Genomic DNA, 15,028 nt, shown 5'->3' with positions numbered 1-15,028 from the left:
GTCAAAGCGGCTTTGTCATTGAGTGACATTAAATGTGTAATAAACGTAAAAGCTCTCTTGTATAACTTTGCGAATTCCCTGCGAACGCCGAAAAACTAGCCAAAAAACTAGCCAAAACACTAGTGAAAAAAAGAGCCGAAAAACTAACAAAAAACATCAATATGGCAGTCCTCGTTAGTATAGTGGACAGTATCTCCGCTTGTCACGCGGAAGACCAGGGTTCGATTCCCTGACGGGGAGTTTTGTACTAGCATCTTGAGGGAATAAGAGTACAAATTACCAGTAATGTCACTAAACAGCAGAATGAAATGACTGACAATATTATTAGTCAATCATTTTCAGCAGTTATCCTTATTATCAAGTTTACCAAAATGTCCACCTACGAGAATTTTATTGTGTGGGGTAAGCAAGAACAAACAGTGTTTCCGCCCAGTTTCGAACTGGGGACCTTTCGCGTGTGAGGCGAACGTGATAACCACTACACTACAGAAACTACAGAAGATGACGCATGCATTTGCCTGGCTTAATGCAACATTTACACAAATGCAAACATTTCTGATGCCAAATAACGTGATTTCAAACTGGATTCAGTCAAAGCGGCTTTGTCATTGAGTGACATTAAATGTGTAATAAACGTAAAAGCTCTCTTGTATAACTTTGCGAATTCCCTGCGAACGCCGAAAAACTAGCCAAAAAACTAGCCAAAAAACTAGCCAAAACACTAGTGAAAAAAAGAGCCGAAAAACTAACAAAAAACATCAATATGGCAGTCCTCGTTAGTATAGTGGACAGTATCTCCGCTTGTCACGCGGAAGACCAGGGTTCGATTCCCTGACGGGGAGTTTTGTACTAGCATCTTGAGGGAATAAGAGTACAAATCCCGAGTGATGTCACTAAACAGCAGAATGAAATGACTGACAATATTATTAATCAATAGTTTTCAGCAGTTATCCTTATTATCAAGTTTACCAAAATGTCCACCTACGAGAATTTTATTGTGTGGGGTAAGCAAGAACAAACAGTGTTTCCGCCCAGTTTCGAACTGGGGACCTTTCGCGTGTGAGGCGAACGTGATAACCACTACACTACAGAAACTACAGAAGATGACGCATGCATTTGCCTGGCTTAATGCAACATTTACACAAATGCAAACATTTCTGATGCCAAATAACGTGATTTCAAACTGGATTCAGTCAAAGCGGCTTTGTCATTGAGTGACATTAAATGTGTAATAAACGTAAAAGCTCTCTTGTATAACTTTGCGAATTCCCTGCGAACGCCGAAAAACTAGCCAAAAAACTAGCCAAAAAACTAGCCAAAACACTAGTGAAAAAAAGAGCCGAAAAACTAACAAAAAACATCAATATGGCAGTCCTCGTTAGTATAGTGGACAGTATCTCCGCTTGTCACGCGGAAGACCAGGGTTCGATTCCCTGACGGGGAGTTTTGTACTAGCATCTTGAGGGAATAAGAGTACAAATCCCGAGTGATGTCACTAAACAGCAGAATGAAATGACTGACAATATTATTAATCAATCATTTTCAGCAGTTATCCTTATTATCAAGTTTACCAAAATGTCCACCTACGAGAATTTTATTGTGTGGGGTAAGCAAGAACAAACAGTGTTTCCGCCCAGTTTCGAACTGGGGACCTTTCGCGTGTGAGGCGAACGTGATAACCACTACACTACGGAAACTACAGAAGATGACGCATGCATTTGCCTGGCTTAATGCAACATTTACACAAATGCAAACATTTCTGATGCCAAATAACGTGATTTCAAACTGGATTCAGTCAAAGCGGCTTTGTCATTGAGTGACATTAAATGTGTAATAAACGTAAAAGCTCTCTTGTATAACTTTGCGAATTACCTGCGAACGCCGAAAAACTAGCCAAAAAACTAGCCAAAAAACTAGCCAAAACACTAGTGAAAAAAAGAGCCGAAAAACTAACAAAAAACATCAATAGAGCAGTCCTCGTTAGTATAGTGGACAGTATCTCCGCTTGTCACGCGGAAGACCAGGGTTCGATTCCCTGACGGGGAGTTTTGTACTAGCATCTTGAGGGAATAAGAGTACAAATTACCAGTAATGTCACTAAACAGCAGAATGAAATGACTGACAATATTATTAGTCAATCATTTTCAGCAGTTATCCTTATTATCAAGTTTACCAAAATGTCCACCTACGAGAATTTTATTGTGTGGGGTAAGCAAGAACAAACAGTGTTTCCGCCCAGTTTCGAACTGGGGACCTTTCGCGTGTTAGGCGAACGTGATAACCACTACACTACAGGAAACTACAGAAGATGACGCATGCATTTGCCTGGCTTAATGCAACATTTACACAAATGCAAACATTTCTGATGCCAAATAACGTGATTTCAAACTGGATTCAGTCAAAGCGGCTTTGTCATTGAGTGACATTAAATGTGTAATAAACGTAAAAGCTCTCTTGTATAACTTTGCGAATTCCCCGCGAACGCCGAAAAACTAGCCAAAAAACTAGCCAAAAAACTAGCCAAAACACTAGTGAAAAAAAGAGCCGAAAAACTAACAAAAAACATCAATATGGCAGTCCTCGTTAGTATAGTGGACAGTATCTCCGCTTGTCACGCGGAAGACCAGGGTTCGATTCCCTGACGGGGAGTTTTGTACTAGCATCTTGAGGGAATAAGAGTACAAATCCCGAGTGATGTCACTAAACAGCAGAATGAAATGACTGACAATATTATTAATCAATAGTTTTCAGCAGTTATCCTTATTATCAAGTTTACCAAAATGTCCATCTACGAGAATTTTATTGTGTGGGGTAAGCAAGAACAAACAGTGTTTCCGCCCAGTTTCGAACTGGGGACCTTTCGCGTGTTAGGCGAACGTGATAACCACTACACTACAGGAAACTACAGAAGATGACGCATGCATTTGCCTGGCTTAATGCAACATTTACACAAATGCAAACATTTCTGATGCCAAATAACGTGATTTCAAACTGGATTCAGTCAAAGCGGCTTTGTCATTGAGTGACATTAAATGTGTAATAAACGTAAAAGCTCTCTTGTATAACTTTGCGAATTCCCTGCGAACGCCGAAAAACTAGCCAAAAAACTAGCCAAAAAACTAGCCAAAACACTAGTGAAAAAAAGAGCCGAAAAACTAACAAAAAACATCAATATGGCAGTCCTCGTTAGTATAGTGGACAGTATCTCCGCTTGTCACGCGGAAGACCAGGGTTCGATTCCCTGACGGGGAGTTTTGTACTAGCATCTTGAGGGAATAAGAGTACAAATCCCGAGTGATGTCACTAAACAGCAGAATGAAATGACTGACAATATTATTAATCAATAGTTTTCAGCAGTTATCCTTATTATCAAGTTGACAAAAATGTCCACCTACGAGAATTTTATTGTGTGGGGTAAGCAAGAACAAACAGTGTTTCCGCCCAGTTTCGAACTGGGGACCTTTCGCGTGTTAGGCGAACGTGATAACCACTACACTACAGAAACTACAGAAGATGACGCATGCATTTGCCTGGCTTAATGCAACATTTACACAAATGCAAACATTTCTGATGCCAAATAACGTGATTTCAAACTGGATTCAGTCAAAGCGGCTTTGTCATTGAGTGACATTAAATGTGTAATAAACGTAAAAGCTCTCTTGTATAACTTTGCGAATTCCCTGCGAACGCCGAAAAACTAGCCAAAAAACTAGCCAAAACACTAGTGAAAAAAAGAGCCGAAAAACTAACAAAAAACATCAATATGGCAGTCCTCGTTAGTATAGTGGACAGTATCTCCGCTTGTCACGCGGAAGACCAGGGTTCGATTCCCTGACGGGGAGTTTTGTACTAGCATCTTGAGGGAATAAGAGTACAAATCCCGAGTGATGTCACTAAACAGCAGAATGAAATGACTGACAATATTATTAATCAATAGTTTTCAGCAGTTATCCTTATTATCAAGTTGACAAAAATGTCCACCTACGAGAATTTTATTGTGTGGGGTAAGCAAGAACAAACAGTGTTTCCGCCCAGTTTCGAACTGGGGACCTTTCGCATGTTAGGCGAACGTGATAACCACTACACTACAGGAAACTACAGAAGATGACGCATGCATTTGCCTGGCTTAATGCAACATTTACACAAATGCAAACATTTCTGATGCCAAATAACGTGATTTCAAACTGGATTCAGTCAAAGCGGCTTTGTCATTGAGTGACATTAAATGTGTAATAAACGTAAAAGCTCTCTTGTATAACTTTGCGAATTCCCTGCGAACGCCGAAAAACTAGCCAAAAAACTAGCCAAAACACTAGTGAAAAAAAGAGCCGAAAAACTAACAAAAAACATCAATATGGCAGTCCTCGTTAGTATAGTGGACAGTATCTCCGCTTGTCACGCGGGGGCAAGACGTGTATAGTTGGAACTCACTGACAGCCAATGAAATTGCAGCATTATTAACGCTGTCCAAGGTGCTGAAATGCCACTTTTTCCTGCGCCGTGGCTTCAAATATACAGGTTCGAGTCCCGGTTGGGCCAAAGCCACACATCAATGATGAAGAGCTGTTTATCAATAAAGAAAAGTGGATCCTACTTTAATGTTTTCTGATTGTAACTTTATTGTAGTGGCAGATTGATTATATAAGTACTTGACTTATTTATGGCTATTAACCTATTAGTTTTCCTTCTCATGAACCTTTTAATTGCAATTACTTAAATTAAATATTTCTTTACTGTTCACTAATTTGATTTTCCCTGTGAAAGGTTATTTTTGGGGAGTTTTTCCTGATTCGATGTGAGGTCCTGGGACAGGGATGTCGTATGTGTACAGATTGTAAAGCCCTCTGAGGCAAATTTGTAATTTGTGATATTGGGCTATACAAAATAAACTGAATTGAATTGAATTGAACTAATGATTCACATAATAATGAGACATGTAGACATTAGTCCATGAAATATTTTCATTCACCACAACAGGGACAGTAAATATTGAACAGAGGCCATAGTGCAAGGTCAAACAAACACAACACAAATTTGTAAAAAAAATATATAATAAAAAGAATGTAAATATTAAAAAGAGAAAGAATATATACATGACAGAACACTCCACATTTCTCTTATTTTCTCTTTTCAACTGCCCATCTGTTTTTTTCTGTCTCATAAAAGGCAGACACCTGGAACTCTCTCCATGTCATCTCCTTCTCCATGCCCTGGTCTTTGTACAGGGAAAATACTTTAGCAGGGCAATACACGTACTTCCCTGTTACTCCAGGGAACCCGGTGTGAATATGAGGACTGTTTGGGCCCTGCTTCAGTCCCATCCTACAGAAGCGACATCTTGGACCAGTGTGCTGGGATTCAGTGTCTCGGGATTCCGTGTGCTGAGATTCAGTCCTCTTCCTCTTTTGCTGGCCTCTCTCCTCCACCCTTTTCTTTGTGGAATACAGTTCCTGCTGAAAGAACTTTGTTCCTGCAAAGTCTTTAAAGGGCATTTTGGGGTTTGTCAGACCTTCAGCACCATAAGCTTTAAAAACTTTAGTGGAGCAGTAAAAGTACCTGACGGGGCCCTGCTGGTAAAAGAAGTGGATGGAGGAACCATCATTCTCATACCTGGACTTTGGCTGGCCACAGGACAGGCACGTTTTTGTCTGCTTCTTTTTGTGCACTGGTTGTTGTTGTTGTTGCTGCTGATGCTGCTGTTGCTTGTCTAGGATGTTTTGGACAATTTCCTCAATGGAGGCTTTCGTAAGGGTCTGACCAGGTGGCGGTGGGTTAACGACTGCAACAGGCATAGTTACAACTGGCACACGGGTAGTCTCACTGCCCTTTGTCAGAGAGTGCCAGAGTTCCTGCCTCTCTTGCAGTTTTTCTGGGCTGGTGTTCAAAGATGAGCTGGTGTTTAGTAATTTGCAGAGGTGTTTTACATATTGTAAGATGTGATGTTTTGTTGTTGGGTGCAGCATGCTGTTTGGGTCTGTACAGGAGTTGTGAACTAGAGCAGCATAGCCCTGGTCCACAAGCTTGAGCATGTCCTTCATCCCACGGTGTTCATTGAGCAGGTTGTCTATAGCTGCCTTCATGGGGGCCGGCCACCGCTTGTGGTCCAACACAAACACTCTCCCTCCTGTCTTCACAGGTCCAGTGCGAGCGGCAGTCGGTGAGGACAGCAGGGGCAGAGACGGCCGACATGTTTCTATGAAAACAAAGGACAAAGAGTACAATGAGTTATTCTGACCTACAGAAAGAAAAACCTCATCAAAATAAATGATTGAAATCCAGTTCCTAGTAACTAATGCTTGAGTCTCGTCCATTATTTTGTCTGTCTGTTTGATGGTTACCTGGATCTGTCTGAGGCCCGGGAGTCACGTCTGGTTTGACAGCAGAATCTGCAGCAGGGCGTGGAGGAAACTGAAACAGCTTCAGGGGTGCCATTGAGGATGAGGATGACTGGGCAGTCGGCGCGCTGCTTTGAGGAGGTGGACTCAGGGCCGGGGCAGAGTCTGTCTTGGTCCTGTGCTTGTCCCAGTCCACAGGAACTGGGCGGCAACCTGGCTCAACGTACTGCAGGCCAAACTTCTCTCCAGTGTCTCTGCTAGAGAGATGAAATGCTGGATATTTCATGTGTCCCAACACCCGTTCGGAGACTGCGTTGAGCTGGGCCATTAATGCAGGATCAAAGACGGCTGGGAGGTGGACACCAGGCTGCTTCAAGTCCACCAGGCGCTGGTAATTCCACCGCGCCACGCCAGTCATCCCCTGTGCTTGAAACAGCTCTGGGGAAACACGTGTTCCAGTGACCCACTGAGCCTGGTGGAAGTGATATCCCTCCTGCTGGGATGTGCCTCTGATGGGGATCCAAATGGGAACTCTGGCCCCTTCACCCTGCACATGATTCAGCTGCAGAGATCCTCCATGCCTGTACAAAATCCCTCCTTCAACCACGGGATCACTCAGGCAACCTCGCAGGATGTGCACCCGCTGGATCCGCCATAGCTTCAGCATTGAGGGCTTGAAGAGAGGAGCGCCATTTGGATCACTGGCCAGGTGAAACTGCTGTAAAACTCCCTCCACCCTCTTGATGAGCTCCTCCGGCTGTGTGATCCTGGTCCTGCAGTGCTCCCGAATGTGTGGCTTGGTTGGGTTGGCAGGCTGAATCCCACAGAAGGCATAGGCGTCTTTAAGCCTCTGCAGGTCTTCCTGATCCACCACAGAAAAGGCTGCAGACAGGAACTGAGCAAAAGAACTGTACAGTGCATGATGCTCTGTCACACACTCACGGAGGAACCTCCTCATGCAGTGGAATAAGTCCAGCTTGATGCTCAAGTTGGCACTGAAATGGGACCGTGACGCACACGTGTTCAGCAGGTTACCAGAAGTAGCCTGGGCAACGATGGCATCAGTTGTTTGCCAAGAATCCCAGTTCAGATGCTCTCCTGCATACGATTCTGCCACTTTGAATGCTGCACAGCAATCCCTGAAAGAAGAAAGAAGAAGTACAGCCATGAATGTTAAAGCGTTGTATGAACCACCACTGGTCATGGTAATAAGACGATTCTTAACAGCCAACTAATTTTCTTTTATTCAACTAGAATTATGAAAAGCAATATAAATTGTGATTATGAGCCATTTGGGAAAAAAAATATGGATTCAAATGTACCTGTCTACCCAGTGGTATTGTGCCTTCTCTATGCCTGCTGTGCTGTAGCGCCGTGCTAGTCCCTCGTACATGGGCTTCAGGGACTTCTCCGTCTCAGACTGCACCATCACCCATGAAAGGATCATCCAGTTCTCATTCATGACCGCATACGAGGACATGGTGCCGGATGAAAAGGTGACCTTCCTCGCAATTTTGCGGGTGTGGTCTGAGCGGAAAGCCTGTCCAAAGGTCCCCTGTAAAAGTGTGTTGATGGCACTCTCCTGGTGTTGGTACTCGTGCAGCAAGCAGTCAGCCAGGTAGTGAGAAGACACAATGATCCCGTTCCAGCCATCTGAATCACTGTACTCTCCGAAGGGAGCCGGCTTTGTTTCCTGTCGCAAGAACTGAGTGATGGTTCTTTGGTCATACTGTCCTGCCTCCCCATCCATGACATTTTGGCAGCTGAGGAGGTGGGCCAGGTGAGCCCGTTCAAACTTCAAGTGCATCACCTCCATTACCTGCTTTGTCATGTCGCTGGGGGAGTTACCTGTCCGCCTGAGCTCGTCCATGACGGATTTACATATTGCCTTCTTGTACGTCAGGATGGCTGGCAAGAGGTTTGTGTACCTCTTTGGGAGTTTGTCAAGCCACAGTGGGTTGTCAGCGTACCACTTTTTTTTGCACACTTTGCAGCACAGCCTGGATGACAACAGGTAGTACTGTCCAGTGATGCCAACAACGACACGAGGTCTACCAACACCTGCAGAGGCAACTTGAGGCCGTGCACAACCTCCCATACACGGCAGAGTGTCGTTGTTCCTCATCCTCCCCATGAGGTTATTGTTCTCTGGCTTCCATATAAAAAATGGATGGAGCTGAAAGTACTTTGGGGAAGGAAGATCGGAGATGCTGTCAATCAATTCAGGCTGGGGAGGCAAACGCCACAATGACACCATCTTCATGGGGTTCCGCACAGGAATGGAACCTGGCCAGAGACCCATAGATTCCAGCTCCGTCTTCATCCAGATCCTCTGCTGCTGTGAACAGTTCCACTGGCTGACATCGTGGTCGTAGCCAGGAAGCTGTGGAGGAGGACAGGTGGGGACAGCTATTGGCCTGGGTAAAGGCTCACCTGGTCAGACGAGAATAAAGACATAGTAAAAGACAAATTAGTACGATTTTGGGTGTGACTATTTCATATTTTTAAATTGTGCACAACCAAATTAAAAAAAAACATTCAAATACTGACTTTGATCTCTGTGTGGAGTTGGCAGTTGACCGGGCTCTGCAGACGTCTCAGGAGAAATCAGGAGCTCCTCTGATCCTATAGAGAACATTGAACATGTTATTATTATTGACAATAAGATTAAGCAAAAATGTAACATGACATTTGTGAAACTCGGCGAGCTGTACACTGGAGTGCTGCCTACTTTTGGTCCGAAAACAGTGCACCAGTATCTAATTTACAACCATGAAGATTTTGAGGAATAAACAACCGTTTTGATGTACACTACATAAGGATATTTGTAGGATGCAAATACAGGTAAAATACTAGGTACCAGGAACTGTGGCAGTCGCCTCTGTTGACAGATGAGCTGCTCCTTCGGGCATCAGACACATGAGCTCCTGGGGAACGGGCACAGGTCTCTTTACGGATGGTAATGCAGGGGCTGCAAGGAGAGAAGGATCACAAAACAAGAATCAATTCATGGTTTATAACTAATATAAGCACAGTCAATATGACAGATAATGTTTCAATGAATAGACATAATGTTGATACATTTACCATCTACTTGTGAACCCTTAGCCTTGGCTGGTGCAGCCAGTGTAGCAGATGGTACTGGAACGGAAAAAACCCTTGTTTGTTATTTATACCCTTGTTTGTTATTGATATTTTGACAATACACAAAAAACTACTGTTAGTAAAGGCAACAAATATCTTTACTTCACCTGCTTTTTTCTGCCAAATCCAATCAAACTGACTGTTTCTAACATTATTATATAAAGAATATACTTCATTCATACATGTGTTTATGTTGGAATGGGTTAATATTCAGTAGCCAGTCATTGTGATTTAACCTAGGCAGGGGAAGCAACAGGACACACTTCAAACACATCAAACACATGCAATCAGGTGTTAGTAACACATCAGTTTCACATGTACATTTTTTTCTTTTCATCCATATAAGAAAACAAAGACTGATACGTACCCTCATCATGACTGGAATCAATTCATAGTCACTAGGACAATAGGTAGAACACCAAAAGACAAACATGACCAGAACGTGGTCAACATGAGACGGGATGAGAATAGTCATGCTTCATGTGGGATAAGAATTCATGGTCCCAGTTGTGTCGGTCGACGGCAGGACGCTTTGGGTTAAAGACCTCTTTCTCTTCTCAAAGGCTGTCGTTCTCTGGCAGATGATGACGATGAGGATGATGCAAAAACAGCTGTTAAACACAAACAAAACAATATCATAAATGCTGAATAGCATACGCATTAACTGTAAACGATTGTGAATCTTCAGCTAGTAGAGACAAAGAAATAAAAGACATGTTTCCTCACAGCTCTGCACGTGTTGCTTGGAAGGAGAGATACCCAGCATCGCTCTCTCCAGCTCTTCATCTTCATCCATCACTGTGATGCAAACAGACAAGAGTTAGAAAGTCATTAAAGAAATATCTTCTTGTATTTGGGCTTGTATGACTTTAATCACAATTAGTATGATGGAGGTGTATTCTCTTCTGTGTGTATGACAAAGCAAATAGGACACCAGACCCACCAATGGCTTCAGCAGGAGCATGTGAGGCGTGTGTCATCAGAGAGGACACGGTGGGTGGATGCAGCTTCTTCTGGAGGTAGAGTTGGAGCTTGTGCATCTTTGTCCCCGCAGCACACTTTGTCTTCACAATGAAGGATGAATAGCCATCCTCCCTGCTGTCCCAAATCTCTCGCCAGGTGTTGTTGGCACGAGAGCCAAAACCAACCAGCTGGTCGTCCTCCGATGCTGCTGCTGTCACAACTGGCTTTTGTTCCTCATAGCTGAGAAGAGATTGGATTTCTGGAAAGATGAGGGAATAGGTCACAAATGACAGTAGGCTGTCCTTGTTGTGCCCCGCTGCCATGAACAATCCTGCAGCCTCCTCCTTTTGCTGGTTCCTGATCAGGTAGATGGTATACCCAATGTCATTCTCCAGAAGCCAGCGGAAGGACTTCCCCTTGTACTTCCCAAACTGCAGGATGTAATCTCCAGACACTTCAGTTTTATCTGAAGGGTCTCCTCCTCTCTGGCGGACCACAGTCAGCGCATTTTGCCTGACCAGCTCCTCCTTGACAGGTGCAGACTTGTCCTGCAGAGACGGGTTGTCTTTCAGGACTTTGGCTGCGTCAGTCGGATCCTGACGGAGAAATCCCCGTGGTCCCTTACGGAATGAAACGGCCATTCTCCCAGGATAAAACAAATGTTTGCGCATTTTTCCTGTTATGACAAAGAGTAGAGTATTTTAATACGTTATAGACAGGCATTGTTTTCATACCATGGAATTAGTGTACCTTAAGTGCCTGTCTTTTGTTGAGGCACACTATTTACATTTCAATGGAAGACTACTACCCCCCCCATCTCCTGTGGGTTAAACCCTTTGAACTCATGGAAAATAACTTGAAGGTGAATTCACAACCTCCCCCCCACAGTCATGTGACTCAAATAACACTGAAGTGTGAAGTGTCTTATCAAGAATTTCAATTCACCTTTTGAACATCCCAAAAAGACATGCATCAGACTATGAGTATACTTTTATATAAACAACTTTATCACATTCTGGTGTTCTCTGTTGTAACAGTGGTGGAAGAAGTACACAGATCTTCAATTTTAGTAAAAATAATATATTAATGCCACCACATGGTGGTCCTGCATTTAAATAAATGACTCAAGTAAAAGTGAAGTACCTCAAGTATAATTACCCACTACTATGTTTTAATATGCTGCTGGTAATTTAATCTATAATAACACTTTTATTAGTTGAGTATATGTTGTATTATAACCTTAATCTGCTACGTAACTAGTGACTCATTCTTTCAAATAAATGTGGAGCAGTTAATATACGTGACTACAAACTGCATCTCAGTAACGTTATTCAGCGGAGCGGTGCACGTTTACGTGACGTGAAAAAAAAGAAACACCGTTCTTTCACTGCGTGTATTTGTCGTAATATAGTATATAGTACAGTATTGATATGATTATGTTTACTGACGTACAGAAGACAACGCTTTATCATATATTTGAATGCAGTCACGTTAACTTCCAGACACGAAAACCCGACAAAGTCACACATGGATAAACAAAACTGAAGAAACACGACGAACTTTACAGCTGTTAAGTGAACCAGAGACTAATTATCATTACATTTGAGTTCATTGTGATTAATTTGAATGACTTACTGTTTCACGTAACAACGGAGAGCTCCAGGAAATGCGTGCTGTCGATACTCTTCTCCGGCTGCGACTGGCGGAGAGACCCGGGGAGGAAGTCTCCCAAACGAAAAGCGGCTCCACGGCGCTGCGAGCGGCCAAAGATATATTACATCGGCGAGTTTAGGCACGGCCATAGAGAATGCATTGGAGGCCGGTTTAGGGATTTTAGCTAAAGAATCCCCGGCTGCCGCGCGGGAGATCCGGGTCCGATTCCCGGCCAATGCATTAGGGTTTTACTATGGTCATCCTATGGTTTCTCCCTTGAATCATCGACAGGCTATCCCCGAAAACATGCTAAAGGTTTGTGCTAATTGCTGATTCCTCGTGATTTGAGAACGTCGGTTTAATTCTAGACATCTCGACCGAGTGAAACAGTCACACACCGATGCTCCTTGTGGTCGAGGTTGAGCCAAGAAAATCGACTTTAGGCTTGTGTCGTTTTTTCATCTCCAGCCTTAATTTACGAGTTCAAGCCTAACATTGGGATTATGTTTTTTGTGTGATCTTTGGAGATTTTTAAATTTCTTCGTTTGCCCTTCTCTCTTTTGTGGTGTGTAGGCATTGGTGGTTCAATGGTAGAATTCTCGCCTGCCACGCGGGAGATCCGGGTCCGATTCCCGGCCAATGCATTAGGGTTTTACTATGGTCATCCTATGGTTTCTCCCTTGAATCATCGACAGGCTATCCCCGAAAACATGCTAAAGGTTTGTGCTAATTGCTGATTCCTCGTGATTTGAGAACGTCGGTTTAATTCTAGACATCTCGACCGAGTGAAACAGTCACACACCGATGCTCCTTGTGGTCGATGTTGAACCGAGAAAATCGACTTCAGGCTTGTGTCGTTTTTTCATCTCCAGCCTTAATTTACGAGTTCAAGCCTAACATTGGGATTATGTTTTCGTGAGATCTTTGGAGATTTTTAAATTTCTTCATTTGCCCTTCTCTCTTTTGTGGTGTGTAGGCATTGGTGGTTCAATGGTAGAATTCTCGCCTGCCACGCGGGAGATCCGGGTCCGATTCCCGGCCAATGCATTAGGGTTTTACTATGGTCATCCTATGGTTTCTCCCTTGAATCATCGACAGGCTATCCCCGAAAACATGCTAAAGGTTTGTGCTAATTGCTGATTCCTCGTGATTTGAGAACGTCGGTTGAATTCCAGACATCTCGACCGAGTGAAACAGTAACACACCGATGCTCCTTGTGGTCGAGGTTGAGCCAAGAAAATCGACTTTAGGCTTGTGTCGTTTTTTCATCTCCAGCCTTAATTTACGAGTTCAAGCCTAACATTGGGATTATGTTTTTGTGTGATCTTTGGAGATTTTTAAATTTCTTCGTTTGCCCTTCTCTCTTTTGTGGTGTGTAGGCATTGGTGGTTCAATGGTAGAATTCTCGCCTGCCACGCGGGAGATCCGGGTCCGATTCCCGGCCAATGCATTAGGGTTTTACTATGGTCATCCTATGGTTTCTCCCTTGAATCATCGACAGGCTATCCCCGAAAACATGCTAAAGGTTTGTGCTAATTGCTGATTCCTCGTGATTTGAGAACGTCGGTTTAATTCTAGACATCTCGACCGAGTGAAACAGTCACACACCGATGCTCCTTGTGGTCGATGTTGAACCGAGAAAATCGACTTCAGGCTTGTGTCTAATTTTTTCATCTCCAGCCTTAATTTACGAGTTCAAGCCTAACATTGGGATTATGTTTTCGTGAGATCTTTGGAGATTTTTAAATTTCTTCATTTGCTCTTCTCTCTTTTGTGGTGTGTAGGCATTGGTGGTTCAATGGTAGAATTCTCGCCTGCCACGCGGGAGATCCGGGTCCGATTCCCGGCCAATTCATTAGGGTTTTACTATGGTCATCCTATGGTTTCTCCCTTGAATCATCGACAGGCTATCCCCGAAAACATGCTAAAGGTTTGTGCTAATTGCTGATTCCTCGTGATTTGAGAACGTCGGTTGAATTCCAGACATCTCGACCAAGTGAAACAGTAACACGCCGATGCTCCTTGTGGTCGAGGTTGAGCCAAGAAAATCGACTTTAGGCTTGTGTCGTTTTTTCATCTCCAGCCTTAATTTACGAGTTCAAGCCTAACATTGGGATTATGTTTTTGTGTGATCTTTGGAGATTTTTAAATTTCTTCGTTTGCCCTTCTCTCTTTTGTGGTGTGTAGGCATTGGTGGTTCAATGGTAGAATTCTCGCCTGCCACGCGGGAGATCCGGGTCCGATTCCCGGCCAATGCATTAGGGTTTTACTATGGTCATCCTATGGTTTCTCCCTTGAATCATCGACAGGCTATCCCCGAAAACATGCTAAAGGTTTGTGCTAATTGCTGATTCCTCGTGATTTGAGAACGTCGGTTTAATTCTAGACATCTCGACCGAGTGAAACAGTCACACACCGATGCTCCTTGTGGTCGATGTTGAACCGAGAAAATCGACTTCAGGCTTGTGTCTAATTTTTTCATCTCCAGCCTTAATTTACGAGTTCAAGCCTAACATTGGGATTATGTTTTCGTGAGATCTTTGGAGATTTTTAAATTTCTTTATTTGCCCTTCTCTCTTTTGTGGTGTGTAGGCATTGGTGGTTCAATGGTAGAATTCTCGCCTGCCACGCGGGAGATCCGGGTCCGATTCCCGGCCAATGCATTAGGGTTTTACTATGGTCATCCTATGGTTTCTCCCTTGAATCATCGACAGGCTATCCCCGAAAACATGCTAAAGGTTTGTGCTAATTGCTGATTCCTCGTGATTTGAGAACGTCGGTTGAATTCTAGACATCTCGACCGAGTGAAACAGTCACACACCGATGCTCCTTGTGGTCGATGTTGAACCGAGAAAATCGACTTCAGGCTTGTGTCGTTTTTTCATCTCCAGCCTTAATTTACGAGTTCAAGCCTAACATTGGGATTATGTTTT

At 43.5% G+C, this 15,028-nt stretch overlaps 1 protein-coding gene and 20 non-coding genes across 21 annotated transcripts; 13 read left to right on the top strand and 8 right to left on the bottom strand.

The window, feature by feature from the left end:
* The first annotated feature begins 168 nt into the window (after positions 1–168).
* trnad-guc lies at positions 169–240 on the top strand. Its single transcript has one exon. It is a non-coding gene; the product is annotated as a tRNA-Asp (tRNA).
* Positions 241–420: 180 nt separating this feature from the next.
* On the bottom strand, positions 421–493 carry trnav-cac. Its single transcript has one exon. It is a non-coding gene; the product is annotated as a tRNA-Val (tRNA).
* Positions 494–770: 277 nt separating this feature from the next.
* On the top strand, positions 771–842 carry trnad-guc. Its single transcript has one exon. It is a non-coding gene; the product is annotated as a tRNA-Asp (tRNA).
* Positions 843–1,022: 180 nt separating this feature from the next.
* Positions 1,023–1,095, bottom strand: trnav-cac. The gene has a single exon. It is a non-coding gene; the product is annotated as a tRNA-Val (tRNA).
* Positions 1,096–1,372: 277 nt separating this feature from the next.
* trnad-guc lies at positions 1,373–1,444 on the top strand. Its single transcript has one exon. It is a non-coding gene; the product is annotated as a tRNA-Asp (tRNA).
* Positions 1,445–1,624: 180 nt separating this feature from the next.
* trnav-cac lies at positions 1,625–1,697 on the bottom strand. Its single transcript has one exon. It is a non-coding gene; the product is annotated as a tRNA-Val (tRNA).
* A 277-nt stretch (positions 1,698–1,974) lies between these two features.
* trnad-guc lies at positions 1,975–2,046 on the top strand. Its single transcript has one exon. It is a non-coding gene; the product is annotated as a tRNA-Asp (tRNA).
* A 180-nt stretch (positions 2,047–2,226) lies between these two features.
* Positions 2,227–2,300, bottom strand: trnav-aac. The gene has a single exon. It is a non-coding gene; the product is annotated as a tRNA-Val (tRNA).
* Positions 2,301–2,577: 277 nt separating this feature from the next.
* Positions 2,578–2,649, top strand: trnad-guc. Its single transcript has one exon. It is a non-coding gene; the product is annotated as a tRNA-Asp (tRNA).
* A 180-nt stretch (positions 2,650–2,829) lies between these two features.
* trnav-aac lies at positions 2,830–2,903 on the bottom strand. Its single transcript has one exon. It is a non-coding gene; the product is annotated as a tRNA-Val (tRNA).
* A 277-nt stretch (positions 2,904–3,180) lies between these two features.
* On the top strand, positions 3,181–3,252 carry trnad-guc. The gene has a single exon. It is a non-coding gene; the product is annotated as a tRNA-Asp (tRNA).
* A 180-nt stretch (positions 3,253–3,432) lies between these two features.
* trnav-aac lies at positions 3,433–3,505 on the bottom strand. Its single transcript has one exon. It is a non-coding gene; the product is annotated as a tRNA-Val (tRNA).
* A 265-nt stretch (positions 3,506–3,770) lies between these two features.
* Positions 3,771–3,842, top strand: trnad-guc. The gene has a single exon. It is a non-coding gene; the product is annotated as a tRNA-Asp (tRNA).
* Positions 3,843–4,022: 180 nt separating this feature from the next.
* Positions 4,023–4,096, bottom strand: trnav-aac. Its single transcript has one exon. It is a non-coding gene; the product is annotated as a tRNA-Val (tRNA).
* An 851-nt stretch (positions 4,097–4,947) lies between these two features.
* Positions 4,948–12,157, bottom strand: LOC117728389. Its single transcript, XM_034529240.1, has 10 exons — positions 12,078–12,157; positions 10,423–11,118; positions 10,206–10,277; positions 9,847–10,090; positions 9,423–9,476; positions 9,196–9,306; positions 8,886–8,960; positions 7,658–8,768; positions 6,339–7,474; positions 4,948–6,193 (listed from the first exon to the last, which is right to left on the bottom strand). The coding sequence occupies exons 6-10, from the start codon at positions 9,254–9,256 to the stop codon at positions 5,118–5,120; spliced, it is 3,459 nt and encodes a 1,152-aa protein (XP_034385131.1). The 5' UTR covers positions 9,257–9,306; positions 9,423–9,476; positions 9,847–10,090; positions 10,206–10,277; positions 10,423–11,118; positions 12,078–12,157; the 3' UTR covers positions 4,948–5,117.
* Positions 12,158–12,668: 511 nt separating this feature from the next.
* On the top strand, positions 12,669–12,739 carry trnag-gcc. Its single transcript has one exon. It is a non-coding gene; the product is annotated as a tRNA-Gly (tRNA).
* A 332-nt stretch (positions 12,740–13,071) lies between these two features.
* Positions 13,072–13,142, top strand: trnag-gcc. The gene has a single exon. It is a non-coding gene; the product is annotated as a tRNA-Gly (tRNA).
* A 332-nt stretch (positions 13,143–13,474) lies between these two features.
* trnag-gcc lies at positions 13,475–13,545 on the top strand. The gene has a single exon. It is a non-coding gene; the product is annotated as a tRNA-Gly (tRNA).
* A 334-nt stretch (positions 13,546–13,879) lies between these two features.
* On the top strand, positions 13,880–13,950 carry trnag-gcc. Its single transcript has one exon. It is a non-coding gene; the product is annotated as a tRNA-Gly (tRNA).
* A 332-nt stretch (positions 13,951–14,282) lies between these two features.
* Positions 14,283–14,353, top strand: trnag-gcc. Its single transcript has one exon. It is a non-coding gene; the product is annotated as a tRNA-Gly (tRNA).
* Positions 14,354–14,687: 334 nt separating this feature from the next.
* trnag-gcc lies at positions 14,688–14,758 on the top strand. Its single transcript has one exon. It is a non-coding gene; the product is annotated as a tRNA-Gly (tRNA).
* The last annotated feature ends 270 nt before the right edge of the window (positions 14,759–15,028 follow it).

This window comes from Cyclopterus lumpus, unplaced genomic scaffold (assembly GCF_009769545.1).
Source record: "Cyclopterus lumpus isolate fCycLum1 unplaced genomic scaffold, fCycLum1.pri scaffold_111_arrow_ctg1, whole genome shotgun sequence".
Taxonomy (NCBI): domain Eukaryota; kingdom Metazoa; phylum Chordata; class Actinopteri; order Perciformes; family Cyclopteridae; genus Cyclopterus; species Cyclopterus lumpus.
This window is presented reverse-complemented; position numbering and strand designations above follow the sequence as displayed.